A 17,548-nucleotide genomic window follows, 5' to 3' on the forward strand; every position below is an offset into this window, starting at 1 on the left:
TGCAGCTAGGTAATAACCCCAATTGTTATATGTCCATGTCTCGCATAATTGGCAGGTTTGCCTTTGTAAGCTGATATCACTCTCATGTCTCATCTACTAATAAGAAAAATCAGATGCCTAGATTCTCCACAAAACTTGAAAGCGATAAAATAAAATGAAAAAGAAGGAAGCTAGCAGCCTCGCCTGTGGTGCCGAGCCGGCACAGTTGTTGTAAAAAAAAAAATCAAAGCCTAGATGCATGAGTTAGTTTTCACGAAAGGGGTGGCTGCAAGCTAGGGGTAAAATCGGATCAATGATAGCGATGATGGTCTCCATGTTAGACAAAGTGTTGATGATGTCAATGTTTTTGATTTCACCCACCCAAAGGAATGAAATTCCGGCAGATCAGCCTATCATAGGTGAAAAATGCTCCATCTCATTTTCGCCTCAAAGATGATAACAGAAAAGAAAACAAAAAATCAAGAGGTTTCGGTAGTAAAATAAGACCAAGCGTGTCGGAGAGCACTGGAGGGGGCTATCAGGGTAAAATATGACTAGGGTGTTTTGTGGGTTTCCACGCACCCCTGGCTCGCGGCAAGGGCTGGCCATGTGGGGTGGCCGCGTGGGTCCCACATGGGCCTCCTTGGGTGGGGGCTACCCTGGATCTTTTCAGGTGAAAAACACCCAAATGCATTCTTTTATCATTTTTTGAAACTTCGCAAAAAATATTTCCTCGATGGTTTTTGTTATGGTGCTTTTCTGTAGCTTTCCAGCAAATTGCCGCGCCCTGTGAAACATGAAAATAAGAGTGAGAATATATTAGGACGATGTGATAATGTGCTAAATATCATTAACAATGACTATTTTACACTGAGAAATAGTGATGCAAAATTGGCCTATCATTTATTCACAAAAGACATCAACTGAAAACAACTAGGATGTCAGACAACTCTGGAAGATGGAAGGGACTAGAAGAGAGAGCTCGGTATTGAATTGCTTTGAGTGGGGCTTGTCTCTTAATTTGATCACTTGAGTAAACCGAGAAAGACAAAAGCGATGTGCGTATGCAACAAAGAGAACTTTCTGAACATGAAAGCCAGCCTTTTCTCCAAATATTTTAGGGAGCTATACAGAAATCCTAGGCTACGGAATTCCTACAAAATTACTGTAACCCTAGATATTTTAGGAAGTGATACAAAAATGCTATGCTATGAGAGGCCATAGATGCTAGATTTGGCCCAGTGTCGGCCCACATTCCTCCTGTGCCTCTAAGCCGGCCTAGCTGGACCCAATAAGATCCTGGGCCCATGCGGGGGTGATCGATCGTCTGCCCCGCCGTCCTCGCGTCCGCTACTCCGCTAGGCTGTCGCCTGTCGCCGCCGACGCTGTGCCGCTACCCGGCCCCCAGCCTGCTCTGCTCTGCGCCAGACGCCGGCCACCGCGTTGCCCCCCTGCGCCACTGCGGCCGCCTGTTAGTCGTGGCGTCGAGCACTTCGTTGCGTTCCCCGCCGTCTCGCCTAGGCGGCTTCTGTCAGGTTTTTGAGCAAAAGCGTGGCTGCTATCAGGTGATGGACGTCCTAAAACCTCAAGTCTCGCAGATATTCCTTAATTAATTTCGTGTTCTTATAGCAGTGTAGCTTTAAGACCTAAAATATTGATGCATTTTCTCATCAATGTCATGCAACAGAAGGACAAGGCGATTTTTTTAATTATCTACTGTATATCACAGCTCATTCAACCAGCTATCGACTCCAGAAACCAAAACAAGTACAGAAAAATGACAATCTTCCGTACTCCCGTTTTTTATATGGTGTCTTTGCCATGTTTTATGTAGTTCGTTGTATTATTAAGCACCGAGTTCGAATTCTTAAATAATATTAGTCCAAATGAGCTGCATCTTTTTTTATACTTTTGCATGGGGTACTTTTTCAAATAGTCATACGCACTTAGATTTTGGTCCGGGTCTTGCTCCAATCCTGGCTCCGACACTTTTTCCGTTGCCCTAAATTGGCATGGTTTGGTTTCTTTCTGTTAGATCTCTTGGCTCCTTCTAGAGATATACAGTAGTAGATAGGTTATGTTAAGATTTGGTACCCAATTCGGTCTCTGGCCAACTTGGTTTGCATTTGCTTGTATATACCCATAGGTTCAAGCAATACATGTAGAAGTATTTTTGTCATTAACTTTTGAACTTGTTTTCAGTTCTGATAAATTTGGAGTGGTCTGTCCTTGTTCATGTCGTTGCAATAAACTGGACGGGGGAAAAGATAAAATGAACTTGCATCTATCATCTGTGTCAAAAGAGGATTTATGTCTGGGTCTAGATGGACTGAACATTGAACTTGTAGGCCGGACACCATTTGTCCCTCCCACGGTCCCACCTCCCCATGGCGCCCTCATCATCACCGCTGCCGGGCCGTCTCGTCATACTCTACGCATCGCAAACCGGCAACGCCATAGATGCTGCTGAACGTGTAGGCCGAGAGGCTGAGCATGGGGGCTGCCCAGCTGTCGACGTTCTCTCCATGGATAGCTTTAATCCCGTAAGCTGGGAATCCTAAACAAAAACCCATCCCAAAACCCTCCCATCTGATGTCATGTGAACATCACTCGCCGCTCACTTGTTTGTGCAGAGTTGTTTGCCTGACGAAAGGTTTATGATCTTCATTGTGTCTACCACGGGGCAGGGAGATCCCCCAGATTCCATGAAGGTGGGGAGATTGAAATGTCTCTTTGCTTGGTAGTTTCCAGACTGTTGATTTTCTAATTGCGATTTTTCGTTTGGGCAGAATTTTTGGAAATACCTTCTGAGAAATCATCTGGGTGCGCGATGGCTGAAAGGATTGCATTATGCCATGTTTGGGCTCGGCGACTCAAGCTATAGGGAGTACAATGTGGGGTCTTCAGACTAGATTCTACAGCCTGCTATTGTGCTATCTGCTGCTTTTCATACAATGGTTTATGTTGATTTGTTGAAATGATCTGTAGTTCATTAGTTTCTTGGGAATTAATTGCGGATATAACGTTCCAAAGTTCTAGCAACATGTGATGGTGCGCAGGGTTGGAAAAGAAGTATATGATTATAGCAACATTCTATCATCTGTTTTTCTGGTGGTTGAAAAGGATGATTTTGGGAGGGACAACTTCATTGTGCCATATAACTGTATCATTATGAAAAAAAAGTTACTGTAGCAGATTGAGAAAATGTCGCAAAGCTTACTAGAGTTGTGATATATTCAAATGCTTAGCTAGAAATATCATCAAGATAACAAGTTCATTTTGGAACTGCCAGTTTTACACGTAATCAAGAAGTAAACTTTTTTTGTATGTTCTAAACATGCATTTTGCTGCATGATTAGCCATGCGGATTTCTTATTGCTATCACGGCTATAGTACCATGTTTTTTTTGTCACTGTTTTTCAAGGAGGTCTTGGCTATTAGATTGTCCTCGGTTACTCAGAAATCATGACTGTCACTGTTTTCTTCTTGTTTCTGTTTTCCTCTTCACAGTTGTGTTTGCTCTGCAGTTTTCCTGCAATCAAGCTCGATCAAAGGCTTTTTGATCTTGGTGCCAAACGAATCACAGAGAGAGGCTTGGGAGATGATCAACATTCTTTGGGGTATGATTTTAGTATCTATTATTTTGTATTTGATATTCATGTGTGATCTCTGGAGAAGTCATATGCCATATGGTTTTTTGGTTACGTTTTAAGCAATGGTTTTCCCTTCTTTGATGATAGAGAGCATTTATTTGTGGGCAGTTCAGAAGCAATTCCTAAAGTTACTAAGGAATTATTTTCTTATCGTATATCAGATACGAAGGAGAACTAGATCCATCGTTGTTATCTTTGTGGAAATCCCTGAATCGAACAAATCCATCACTGCTACCAAGAGTATCTGACGCCAGTCATCGTAAATTGAATATTTTGGGGGATGCAAAGGTAGAAGTCATCTATTACTCGGCTCGGCAAGCTACTGATATTTCAGGTGGGAGGTCTCAATCTTGCTAATGTTTACTAGTAGTAATCTGTAAACTTCTGTGTATTTCTCTTATAGATTTTGTATGTCATCTTCTCCAGACTCCAAGATATTAATTGAGAAAGCACGCTCAATGTCCCCTGCTCTAAAGTGCCATAATAGCAGAGAGCCACAACACATGTTACAAATGGTATGCTCTGTGTACCTCTCTAAGAGCTTAACAGTTCAAGTCAGTTTTTATTTTATTCTTTGGCATGTTTAGCTGACCCAGCAACTCTATATGTGGATATACATCTTCATCTGTAGGGAATGTTCTGCATTAACATATAAGATATTTCCCTATCTTGTGTATTAGTTATTTACTCAGAAACTTTATAATGTTTATATGCTACACTCAACAAATCCATCAGTTGTCGAAAGGATTTGAACTGAATTCCTAATCCGTAAGTGATAGTTTAGTAGGCTATTTTGTACGACCTCACTGTACAATAGTATCATGCATAAGCTCCTGCATAGTAGATGGGTGCTGGAAGGACAAGTGCAACTCCATCATCATAGGCTTATAGCCATTCTGCTCTTGACAGTTGCCATGACTGACACCTTCGAGGTATATCTCCAATATAAAAGAAGGTCATCGTAACTCATGCTCACTGTTGTTAGTATGAATGGGAAGAATCCTTATTAGCTCATGCTTCGTCTGTATTGTAACTATAAAATGAATATTGCTTTATAACTTAGTTGATCCGTTTTTATTTACTTAGTTTCTGTTGTTGATGGCATTGCTAACCTTTTTAGGTAACAAATCAGCGTTTGACAAAGGGAGACACTGACAGAGATGTCCGCCACTTTGAATTGGAAGATCGGCGTTCTGTATGTTCTTTGATCCGTTTGATCATATTCGCTTGCAACCATCTTCTGAATGTGCGTTAGGCAGAAACGTCTTACCTCGACCTGAGGCGACGTGCTACGTGTTTATAGGCAGGGGCGCACATCCCTGAAGCGCATACATCGTTGAGATCTTACAGGAGGTTTACATCTTGCAAAAGAAGAGATATAATCGGTTACAGGAGATAGGAAGAGATTACATGCAACTTAAACTAACAATCTATCCTATATCCCGCGCCTTGTGAACATGGGAGTCTCCCTCTCATGCGTGACATGTACGTGACACAATATGGCTCAATGTATTGTGTTTGACACCCTCCCTTAATCACAACTTCATTAAGTTGAGATTATGTTTAAAGTCTTCAAAACTTCGAATGGGTAGTGCCTGGGTGAATCCATCTGCAACCTGATCCTTGGAATGCACAAAACGAATATCAAGTTGTTTTTGAGCCACTCGCTCTCTGACAAAATGAAAGTCAATTTCAATGTGTTTCATCCTGGCATGAAAAACAGGATTAGCAGACAAATAAGTTGCACCCAAATTGTCACACCATAAGCATGGAGCTTGTTTGCTTTTTACACCAAGCTCCCTTAGTAGAGACTGCACCCATATGATTTCAGCTGTAGCATTTGCTAATGCCTTGTATTCTGCCTCAGTACTGGACCTGGAAACAGTGGCCTGTTTCCTTGCACACCATGAAATCAAGTTAGGACCAAAGAACACTGCAAATCCCCCAGTAGAACGTCTGTCATCCAAACAGCCTGCCCAATCAGAGTCTGAGAAAGCACTAAGCAATGTGGATGATGACTTGCTGAAGTTAAGACCAATATTAAGAGTGTTCTTGACATATCTAACTATTCGCTTAGCAGCAGTCAGGTGAACAGTGGTCGGTGCATGAAGAAATTGACAGACTTTGTTAACAGCAAATGATATATCAGGTCTTGTAAGAGTGAGATATTGAGGGGCACCTACAAGACTTCTGTATTTAGTGCTGTCTTCCTGACTAAAGGCTTGTCCTTCTGTGAGAGATAATTTTTCTGAACTAGATAATGGAGTAGGTGAAGGTTTACAGCCTTGCAATCTAGCCTTTCTTACCAGATCAGTTGCATACTTTTCTTGAGACAAGTGAAGTCCATCATCATGTTTCTTCACTTCTATCCCTAAGAAATAATGCAAATCTCCAAGATCCTTAAGAGCAAACTCTGCACTGAGGTCCTTCAACAATCCTGTTATGGCTTCATCAGATGAGCTTGTAACGATAATATCATCAACATAGATGAGAACAAAGATATGAGTATTGCACTTGTTATAAATGAATAGTGAGGTGTCAGACTTAGATGGAACAAAGCCAAGAGTTTGCATTTTTTTAACTGAGACGTGAATCCCACGCCCTTGGAGCCTGTTTTAACCCATATAAAGCTTTGTCAAGTCTGCACACATGCAACGGTGCACTTTTGCTTTCAAACCCAGGAGGTTGTTTCATGTACACTTCCTCTTCCAGAACACCATGGAGAAACGCATTCTGAACGTCTAGCTGTCGAAGACTCCAGCCCCTGGACACAACAATGGACAAAACAAGACGAATGGTTGCAGCTTTTACCACTGGACTAAACGTATCCTCATAGTCAATACCATACCGTTGCTTGAAGCCTTTTGCCACAAGTCTTGCCTTGTAATGATCAATGGTGCCATCAGATTTTCTCTTGATCCGAAACACCCACTTGCAATCGATGAGATTTTTACCTTGCTATGGAGGGACCAAATGCCATGTTTTGTTTCTTTTAAGCGCCATGTATTCTTCATTCATAGCCTTTTTCCAGTTTTCATCAGCTAGGGCTTCATCAAGTGTGTAGGGTTCACCTGTAGAACACACCATGCCATATTTCGTAATATGCTTATAATTGATTGGTTGAATTACTCCCTGTTGTAGCCGTGTGCGTCTCGGTGGTGGAGTAGTTTGTGTTGATGGCGTAGAAGATCCCGTGCAACCTGTGGGAGCAGCAGGAACTGATCCCGAGGCAGATCTGGGCGAAGCAGCATCGGGTTCAGCAGCAGATTCCGCCCGTGGATTTTCTGTGGCAGTAGGCGACGGTGTGCAACGGCGCAGCTCCGCAGAAGATCTCAGCGGACAGGGCTCATCATTGTGCCGTGATGAGAGGCCAGCGTCCGCTGCGCCAGAGGCGGGTCCCGTGCCGGTCGGGCGACGCAAATCGCGCCGTTTGTAGCAAACGGGCTGGACTGGGAACCGGGCCCCCGAAGGGCCAACGGGAGGCGGACAGGTGCCGCCGCGTGATTCGCCCGGGTTGGCAGGGGCGCCTCCGCGACTCGCAGGTTGCCGCGTGGCAGACGCGGGCTCGCTGTCCACGGCGCGCGCGGTTGTTGGCGCTGTCGGCGCGGATTTCCGAGGGGATCCTGCCCCCCTGCTAGCGGCGCCAGAATCCGAGGCCGATCCGCTGGGCAAGTCTGCCTCTGCCACGGGAGCTGATCCCGAGGCTGATTTGCTCCCTGGTTCGGGGCACATAAAATATGGCCCTTGTACTTCATTTTCTTCATCATTTTCTGATCTGTTTTCTCCTGCAACATCACACAACTTGTGCACAGTGGTTTGAGGGTTAGTCAACATATGATCATCATGGTTTCGTTCCCCTTCATCGAGGCCAGTGAGAGAGGATGGTTGAAGAAGGATTTCTTTACAAAGTAAAGCACCGGCCTTAGGGTGTAGATCAGCGAAGGGAAATTTGTTCTCATCAAACACAACATCGCGAGAAATGTAGATACGGCCTGTGGAAACATCTAGGCACTTGACCCCCTTGTGTTGTGCACTATATCCAAGGAAAACACATTGTTTAGATCGGAACATGAGTTTGCGAGAGTTGTATGGGCGGAGATTGGGCCAGCATGCACACCCAAAAACACGTAGAGATGTGTAGTTGGGTTTGACATGAAGAAGCCGTTCTGTGAGAGTTTCATTGTTTATGACACGACTTGGGAGCATATTGATGATATGAACGGCAGTGAGAAACGCTTCATCCCAGAATTTTAGAGGCATGGAAGCACCTGCTAAGAGTGCGAGGCCAACTTCAACTATATGCCTATGCTTACGTTCGGCAGAACCGTTTTGTTGGTGAGCATGAGGGCATGACACATGGTGTGAAATGCCAAGTGTTTGGAAAAAGGAATTTAATTTCTCGTATTCCCCTCCCCAATCAGATTGAACAGCAATGATCTTGCTATAACTTACGTTCAACAAGTGCTTGGAAATTTTTGAACACTTGGAAAACATCGGATCTTTTTTTGAGAAGATAGATCCAGGAGAATTTGCTATAGTCATCAATAAAACTGACATAGTATGTGTGTCTACCAACAGAACTAGGAGCAGGGCCCCAAACAACAACAACAACAACAACAACAACAACAAAGCCTTTAGTCCCAAACAAGTTGGGGTAGGCTAGAGGTGAAACCCATAAGATCTCGCAACCAACTCATGGCTCTGGCACATGGATAGCAAGCTTCCACGCACCCCTGTCCATAGCTAGCTCTTTGGTGATACTCCAATCCTTCAAGTCTCTCTTAACGGACTCCTCCCATGTCAAATTCGGTCTACCCCACCCTCTCTTGACATTCTCCGCACGCTTTAGCCGTCCGCTATGCACTGGAGCTTCTGGAGGCCTGCGCTGAATATGCCCAAACCATCTCAGACGATGTTGGACAAGCTTCTCCTCAATTGGTGCTACCCCAACTCTATCTCGTATATCATCATTCCGGACTCGATCCTTCCTCGTGTGGCCACACATCCATCTCAACATACGCATCTCCGCCACACCTAACTGTTGAACATGTCGCCTTTTAGTCGGCCAACACTCCGCGCCATACAACATTGCGGGTCGAACCGCCGTCCTGTAGAACTTGCCTTTTAGCTTTTGTGGCACTCTCTTGTCACAGAGAATGCCAGAAGCTTGGCGCCACTTCATCCATCCGGCTTTGATTCGATGGTTCACATCTTCATCAATACCCCCATCCTCCTGCAACATTGACCCCAAATACCGAAAGGTGTCCTTCCGAGATACCACCTGGTCATCAAGGCTAACCTCCTCCTCCTCACACCTAGTAGTACTGAAACCGCACATCATGTACTCGTTTTTAGTTCTACTAAGCCTAAACCCTTTCGATTTCAAGGTTTGTCTCCATAACTCTAACTTCCTATTTACCCCCGTCCGACTATCGTCAACTAGCACCACATCATCCGCAAAGAGCATACACCATGGGATATCTCCTTGTATATCCCTTGTGACCTCATCCATCACCAATGCAAAAAGACAAGGGCTCAAAGTTGACCCCTGATGCAGTCCTATCTTAATCGGGAAGTCATCGGTGTCGACATCACTTGTTCGAACACTTGTCACAACATTATCGTACATGTCCTTGATGAGGGTAATGTACTTTGTGTTTCTCCAAGGCCCACCACATGACATTCCACGGTATCTTATCATAGGCCTTCTCCAAGTCAATGAACACCATATGCAAGTCCTTCTTTTGCTCCCTATATCTCTCCATAAGTTGTCGTACCAAGAAAATGGCTTCCATGGTCGACCTCCCAGGCATGAAACCAAACTGATTTTTGGTCACGCTTGTCATTCTTCTTAAGCGGTGCTCAATGACTCTCTCCCATAGCTTCATTGTATGGCTCATCAGCTTAATTCCACGGTAATTAGTACAACTCTGAACATCCCCCTTGTTCTTGAAGATTGGTACTAATATACTCAGTCTCCATTCTTCTGGCATCTTGTTTGCCCCAAAAATGAGGTTGAAAAGTTTGGTTAGCCATACTATTGCTATGTCCCCGAGACCTTTCCACACCTCAATGGGGATACAATCAGGGCCCATCGCCTTGCCTCCTTTCATCCTTTTTAAAGCCTCCTTCACCTCAGACTCCTAGATTCGCCGCACAAAACGCATGCTGGTCTCATCAAAGGAGTCGTCTAGTTCAATGGTAGAACTCTCATTCTCCCCATTGAACAGCTTGTCGAAGTACTCCCGCCATCTATGCTTAATCTCCTCGTCCTTCACCAAGAGTTGGCCTGCTCCGTCCTTGATGCATTTGACTTGGCCAATGTCCCTCGTCTTCCTCTCTCGGATCTTGGCCATCTTATAGATGTCCCTTTCACCTTCCTTCGTGCCTAACCATTGGTAGAGGTCATCATATGCCCGACCCCTTGCTTCACCAACAGCTCGCTTTGCGGCCTTCTTCGCCATCTTGTACTTCTCTATGTTGTCTGCACTCCTATCCAGGTATAGGCGTCTGAAGCAATCTTTCTTCTCTTTAATCGCCTTCTGGACGTCATCATTCCACCACCAGGTATCCTTATCTTCGCTTCTCCTTCCCCTGGACACTCCAAACTCCTTCGAGGCCACCTTACGAATGCAAGTCGCCATCTTCATCCACACATTGTCCGCATCCCCTCCTTCCTCCCAAGGGCCCTCCTTAATGACCCTCTCCTTGAACACCTGAGCTACCTCCCCCTTGAGTTTCCACCACTTCGTTCTAGCGACTTTGGCACGCTTATCCCGCTGGACACGAATCCGAAAGCGGAAGTCAGCAACCACCAGCTTATGCTTGGGTACAACACTCTCTCCAGGTATCACCTTACAGTCTAAGCACGCACGCCTATCTTCTCTTCTCGAGAGGATGAAATCAATCTGGCTAGAGTGTTGGCCACTACTAAAAGTCACCAGATGTGATTCTCTCTTTCTAAAGAGGGTGTTAGCTACAATCATGTTGTAGGCTAGAGCAAAGCTTAAGACATCTTCTCCTTCTTGATTCCTGATGCCATGGCCAAAGCCCCCATGCGTCCCTTCAAAACCTGTGTTAGATGTACCCACGTGGCCATTGAGGTCTCCTTCTATGAAGAGCTTCTCACCAATCGGTACACTCCTAACCATGTCTTCCAGGCCTTCCCAGAACTCCCTCTTGGTGTTCTCATTGTGGCCCCAAACATCAGAAAAAATTAATTGCAATGGCTGAGTGGAGACACTTGTAGAAATAGGATATGGTAATTGATGACTTTTTGCTCTTTGGTAAGAATCACAAATAGTTTCGATATTTCGCTCACCAACAAACGGGAGCTTATTTTTCCTAAGCAAACGTTCAACAAGAGGAAAAGAAGCATGGCCTAAACGATCGTGCCAACGTGTTGAAGAGAGTTTGACAACACCATAGGCTTGTTTATTGAATCTCCTAAGCTCCGGAATCAACGGGTAAAGCCCTCGAATGCATCTACCTCGATATAGTACCTTCTTCGTGGCCTGATCCTTTATCAAAAAGAAAAAAGGATGGAATTCAATAAAGACATGATTGTCAATGGTAATGCGATGAACGGATAGGAGATTTTTGTTGGCACTAGGAACATGTAAAATTTTGCGAAGATGAATTTTACGAGAAGGGGTACGTATAACCGAGTGACCAATGTGACGTATGCTCATACCTGCACCACTGGCGGTGTGGATCTGGTCCTTCCCGTGATACTTCTCACGGAGGGTCACCTTCTCTAGCTCACCCGTGAGGTGATTGGTGGTGCCACTGTCAAGGTACCAATTAGTGTCGACGCCATAGGATCCTTCAGCGGCAGCAGCAACCTTGTCATCATCTTCAGACGAGGTATCGTCTTCGTCGAAGTGATACCAGCAGTCTTTGGCGGTGTGACCTGGCTTCCCGCAGATTTGGGCAGCGAACGGCATCAGGACGTGAACGACCCGAGCCACCGCGGCGATCCCTGTTGTTGGTGGAGATGGGGCGACTGCCGCGAGAGCCGCCGTTGTTGGTGTTGCCGCTGCTGTGCTTGCCCTTGGCGCGAGGAGGACCGCGATGACGTGAAGAGTAGCCACTGCGCCCGCGAGTTGCTGCGTTTGCCGACGACTTGAACCCGCCGCCAACAACCTGGTACTGGGCGACGCGCTGGTCGAAGTTGCTCAACATGGAGTAGAGCTCATCGAGGGACACCGGCGTGACACGAGCATCCAGGGCCGAGACCGGCGGCTAGTAGTCCATGTACAGCCCGTGAAGAAGATATGAGATCAGCTCGTCGTCCTGGATGGGCTTGCCAGCGGCGGCGAGCTCATCAGCAAGGCCACGCATGGCGGCGAAGTAGGCGGCCACCGATTGGTTCCCTTTCTGCGCATTGATCAAGGCAGTGCAGATGTTGTTGACGCGGCTCAAAGACTGCGATGAGAACATACCTGCGAGCGCTGTCCACAGACCATGCGCGGTGGTGACCGCGGTGACCGCGACGAGCAGCTCTTTTGTGAGGTTGTTGAGCAGGTAGCCCAAAACCTGCTGGTCCTCCCTCACCCAGATGGGATGGAGAGGATTGAGTTCGGTCGACTCCTTCCCCTCCTTGTCCTTGGTGACGAGGAGGCGGGACGGCTCCGTCAGAGTGCCGTCGACGTAGCCATAGAGGCCGGCTCCCCTCAACTGCGGCGAGATTTGGGTGCGCCACAGGACGTAGTTCGTCCGGGGGAGCTTCTCCGTGACCTGACCGCTAAGGTTGGATTGGGTGGCACTGGAGGAAGACATGGCTGGCACTAGAGGAGATCAGCTAGGGTTTGGAAGAGGAGGCTCTGATTACCATGTGCGTTAGGCAGAAACGTCTTACCTCGACCTGAGGCGACGTGCTACGTGTTTATAGGCAGGGGCGCACATCCCTGAAGCGCATACATCGTTGAGATCTTACAGGAGGTTTACATCTTGCAGAAGAAGAGATAGAATCGGTTACAGGAGATAGGAAGAGATTACATGCAACTTAAACTAACAATCTATCATATATCCTGCGCCTTGTGAACCCGGGAGTCTCCCTGTCATGCGTGACATGTACGTGACACAATATGGCTCAATGTATTGTGTTTGACACTGAACACATGAAGGAAACTAAAAGAATGTACCGTTTTGTCATTTTAGGCCATCAGTTATCAAGTTGGTGATGTTCTAGAAATTTTACCAAGTCAGAATCCATCACTTGTTGATGATTTCATTAAGCGCTGTAACTTGGATCCCGATTGTTACATTACGGTATGTGGATCTGGTCTGTCGTCTTGTGGATTTAGCTTTTTATTCTCTGTATGTTTCTCTGCTTCACTTTTGTGGCCAACATCAGTAGCTTTGTGCACACTCTATTGCAAAATGAAAATAACTATTTGCTTGCTTTAGTAGCTTAGCTACAGCTAGAGAGTAGCCTAGCTAGCAGTAGTGCGTGCCAAGTAAAGATGTAAGAAGATGGCTGTGTTTCACTTGTTTATGTTTATATGTATATCTACTGCTTGAGAGTAGAGCTAGCTGTTTATCATGGTTTAGACAATAAACCCTTTTTCTTTCTCAATCTCAAATGTGTAGTTCTTGAGTTTATCCATAAAACTAGGGATATATCTTGAATTCTTGTATTAGTTGTGTCTTTGTTGCTATATCTTCTCAAGCAGTCAATCTGTTGCAGTTCTCTTGCTAACGAAAGAGGGAACGATTTTTTTTTTCTGCCCAGGTTCGAACAAAGGATGGGGACAAAGTTCCTAAAGATCCCATCAAGCTAAAGACCTTTGTTGCTTTGACAATGGATGTCACATCAGCTTCTCCAAGGCGATATTTCTTCGAGGCAAGAGAAATTACCCTGAATGCTTCATCACATACACATGTTGTCTAGTTGTTTGATACTATCTTGTATTGGCCTCTGATATCCTTGATGTCTATGACTAATATGCCATGCTGTTTGGTAGGTCATGAGCTATTTTGCAACAGATGAACGTGAAAAAGCAAAACTTCAGGATTATACTTCTCCTGAAGGAAGGGGCGACCTTTCCTGGTACAATCAAAATGAGAACCGGACTGTTCTAGAAGTAAGTAATGCCTTACCACTGATTTTAACACCAACTTTCTTGCAGGTGTTGTTGTCCTTTGGCTTAAACTTGCGTGGATTTTGCACTAGTTTTAGGTATTGGTGGATTTCCCCTCGGTGCAAATGCCTTTTGAATGGCTGGTGCAACTGACGCCTCCGTTGAAGAAAAGAGCCTTTTCCATATCGTCGTCCCCCTTAGTCTACCCAAATCAGATACACTTGACTGTTAGTGTAGTACTCCCTCCGGTCCTTTTTACTCTGCATATTAGGTTTGTCTGAAGTCAATCTCATCCAACTTTGACCAAGTTTATATAAAAAATTATTGACATTTACATAACAACACCAACATCATTAGATTCATCTCGGAATATATTTTCATATTATATTTATTAGATATTATAGATGCTAATAATTTCTAATATAAATTTGGTCAAACTTAGCTAAGTTTGACTTTCGGCAAATCCAATGTTCAGAGTAAAAAGGACCGGAGGGAGTATCATGGCTTACTCCTTGGAAGAGGACGCAGCATGGTCTCTGCTCCACATGGCTAACGGGGCTCAGTCCAGATGAAGGTACGCATTGATTGTTTTAGCTAGAAATCACACGAGAAAATGCAACTCACAGTGCAGTTACACGCGCAGACGATCATCTTATACCATGTTGGATGCGCCGAGGATCGCTGCCTCGCCCACGGCCCTCGGTTCCTCTCCTGCTCATCGGGCCGGGAACAGGGTGCGCGCCGTTCCGCGCATTCGTGGAGGAAAGGGCCGCACAGAGCGCGGCGGATCCAACTACTGCTCCTGTGATGTTCTTCTTCGGCTGTAGAAACGAAGACATCGATTTCCTGTACAAGGACTTCTGGCTGAAACACGCCCAGGGGCAAGGAGGGGTGCTGTCCCACGAAAAGTGCGGCGGTTTCTTCGCCGCCTTCTCTCGGGATCAGCCTCGGAAGGTCTACGTGCAGGACAAGATAAAGGAGCAGGGGGCGAGAGTCCTGGACATGCTGTGCTCCAAATCGTCTAAGGCTGCGATATACGTCGCCGGGTCTTCAACCGGAATGCCCGCCGATGTTACGGTGGCGTTGGAGGAAGTTCTGTGTCAAGAGGGCGGTGTTCCGCGGGAGGATGCTTCGGGGTGGCTGAAGGATCTGAAGAGGGCTGGTAGGTTTATCGTTGAGACCTGGTCGTAAGGGAGGAGATTTTCTGGGCTTGCGGTCCAAGCGAGATTTTGAGCCAGTGTTAGGAGAGCTCCAAAGCAAGTAGACTAATGATGTTATGCTATTAACTAGGAATAGCAGAATGCCTTTTATTATATATTTTTACGAACAATGCTTTCATATATATTAAGAGGAAGTAAAGCATTGGCAGCCACATTTTAGAATGCCATGCTGTTCTGCTATTCCCAGATCAACCAGCAGATGGCACACACAACCATCGTATTAAAGTGCAGCTCTTGAAAGTGCTCTTGTGGCTGATGCTAAAAAACAACATTTTGATCAAAGATAATCTGCTCAAGAGAGGGTGGGTTGGTAGTGACCAGTGCCACTTTTGTAGGCACAAAGAAAGCATTGAGCATCTGTTCTTCAAATGCAGTCTAGTCAAGTTGATATGGCAGATAGTGGTATGTGCTATCAACTTGGGCCTCCTGATAATGTTGAGGACCTAGTTGGGGATTGGGCTCTGGTGGTAGCAGGAGGGGGGGGGGGGTCCACTATTTTGCCAGATCATCTGAAAAACCTGAAACAAAGCCAAAATGCTGCTGTGATTTTTAACATGTGTCATTACCTTACTCGTTGGAGCATTCTGCAGAAAGAAGGTCATAGAAAAACTGAGGCATGCATGAATATCAAGATGGTGCTGGAGGAAGCATACACCATAAGTCATGGTTATGTAAATGTGATACAGGCAATTAATAGTAACCACCTTTCAACTTCGTTGGTTTGTTTTAAGTTTTATACTCCTCCGTGGCGGCGGGACCCATCGCGCCGTGGATGTCCCTGATCCAGGTGTTTCGATCGAGAGCATCGCAAACCAATCTGGAGCGGTGACGCATGTGCGGAACCATGGTGTGGAAATTGTAGGGAGAGTATCTGGTGCTATCAAGATTTAAATGCTACCATGATACGGGCATTTGGACCGTCAGATTCTTAGATTGGACGGCATCCATGAGATATTGGATCTGTTGGACATATGCGCAATTTTTGGACTTCTCGTAGGCTTTTTTACAAATGTTGTAGAGTTGTTGAGAGCCGTCCGATCTGAGAATCCGACGGCTCAGAAGCTTGTATCATGGTAGCATCTAAACCTTGGTAGCACTTGATATTTTCCCGGAAATTGTAGGATGGCTAGAATATTGTTGTGTATTGATATTACCCTCATATGAGGTATATATAGGAGTACAAGAGGGGTAGAGACTTGGAGTACAAGACAAGTTACATGTGGTTTAAACTAATTCTATCTCTAACTTAAACCCAATTATATTTCTAACATTCCCCCTCAGTCGTAGCGGGAGTGAAGCGGACGTGTACGACTGAATTTGAAGTCTTGTGCTTTCGTCGTCTTCTCCGCTGCACCATCATCAACTGCGTTTCTAATGGGTCGGCATCTATTCCCTCCCGCAGTCACAGCGGGAGTGTCGTGGACGCAAGTGACAAGGCGGACGCTGTTGACTGGAGTTGTTGCCGATGAGTTGCTGTAGACGTAGCCATTAATGTCGAGGTAGCCGATCATGATGATGTAGTCGTGGTCGAGGTAGTCGTGGTTGATGGTGTGGTCGTCGTGGATGATGGAGCCGCACAAAGCCGGAGGCACAAAAAAATGCGCTATGACGGAGCTGCAGACGTGGACGATGCACCTTGCGGATGTCAGAGGGTGCCGTCGGCGATGAGTCCACCAATTATGCCAAGACTGGAGGAAGCCCATCGAGCATACATCGGTTTTGCCAGAACTGTGTGACCATGTAGGATCGTCACTGTACTGACGCCGTGTCGATGCAGTCGTGCCGTCGTGGATGACGCGGAAGATGCCATCGTCATGACGCGGTCATTGCCGTCGTCGAGATCGCGTCTTGCAGAAAAGTCTGTCAGAGGACGTTAGGTGTCCATTTTGTGGACGGGGCGACGGCGGTGTGTTGACGAAGATGTTGATGAAGACCATGGTGATGAAGTGTCGGCGATGGTGTCGCAACGGCGTGTCGACGATGATACGTCGCTTGGAGGCGTCCCTCGTGGCGACAAGGTGTCGATGCCGTGAAGAAGCATGTTGGCTCGTAGCCTAGCGTAGTCGTACAGTGAGATGTTCGGCTCGGTAGAGAGGTCGATGCAGACGCAAGGTTGATGCAGGCTCGGATCGTGGTCGGTGTAGCCGACGTAGTTGCAGCCTGGGTCGGTTGTGTATAGACGTCCGCCATGTGCGTGGTGTGGAATCTGGCTCGGTGCAGATCACTGTTGAAGTAGTCCGGAACAGAAGAAGTCGATGTAGCTACGATCGGTGTACGCTCGGAGGCGTAGCTGACGACTCGAGATCCGATCGATTGAAGCTGCTGGTGCGGGTCGCGCGTGGCGCCGAGAAGCAGCCCGAAACGTGCATGCCTCAGAGTCGATGGAGTCGCACGGCTGTAGTTGACGGTGGTCCTCGATGCAGATCAGGTCAAGCTCGTGACACCCTCCTGGTGTACGCGTTGTCGCGCCTGGGATCTCGCCTGGCGCGTGTCCCTCCCGTTTTGCACGCGCGCTAGATGCGCACGGATGCCCCGGCTGGATTGTTGTAGACGCTTGTGGCTTTGCTTTCCTCGTTGGTGCATGCATGCACCGCGAATCGAAGTAGCTTGG

The 17,548-nt window shown here is 46.3% G+C and overlaps 1 protein-coding gene across 1 annotated transcript; it reads left to right on the plus strand.

Moving 5' to 3' along the window:
• The first annotated feature begins 1,691 nt into the window (after positions 1 to 1,691).
• Positions 1,692 to 14,908, plus strand: LOC123138114 (NADPH-dependent diflavin oxidoreductase 1). The gene is made up of 13 exons (XM_044558054.1): positions 1,692 to 2,522; positions 2,613 to 2,690; positions 2,769 to 2,878; positions 3,507 to 3,599; positions 3,794 to 3,966; positions 4,059 to 4,147; positions 4,753 to 4,827; positions 12,795 to 12,905; positions 13,369 to 13,479; positions 13,601 to 13,720; positions 13,816 to 13,950; positions 14,210 to 14,291; positions 14,361 to 14,908. Exons 1-13 carry the CDS (start codon positions 2,367 to 2,369, stop codon positions 14,906 to 14,908), a joined length of 1,881 nt encoding a protein of 626 aa, XP_044413989.1. The 5' UTR covers positions 1,692 to 2,366.
• Positions 14,909 to 17,548: the final 2,640 nt, after the last annotated feature.

This window comes from Triticum aestivum, chromosome 1A, assembly GCF_018294505.1.
Source record: "Triticum aestivum cultivar Chinese Spring chromosome 1A, IWGSC CS RefSeq v2.1, whole genome shotgun sequence".
Taxonomy (NCBI): Eukaryota; Viridiplantae; Streptophyta; class Magnoliopsida; order Poales; family Poaceae; genus Triticum; species Triticum aestivum.

Coding starts and splice junctions, on each gene's coding strand:
- LOC123138114 (XM_044558054.1), top strand. CDS start 2,367: ATGGCGCCCTCATCATCACCGCTGCCGGGCCGTCTCGTCATACTCTAC. Junction 4,148..4,752: donor CACAACACATGTTACAAATG/GTATGCTCTGTG, acceptor TAACCTTTTTAG/GTAACAAATCAGCGTTTGAC. Junction 4,828..12,794: donor AATTGGAAGATCGGCGTTCT/GTATGTTCTTTG, acceptor TTGTCATTTTAG/GCCATCAGTTATCAAGTTGG.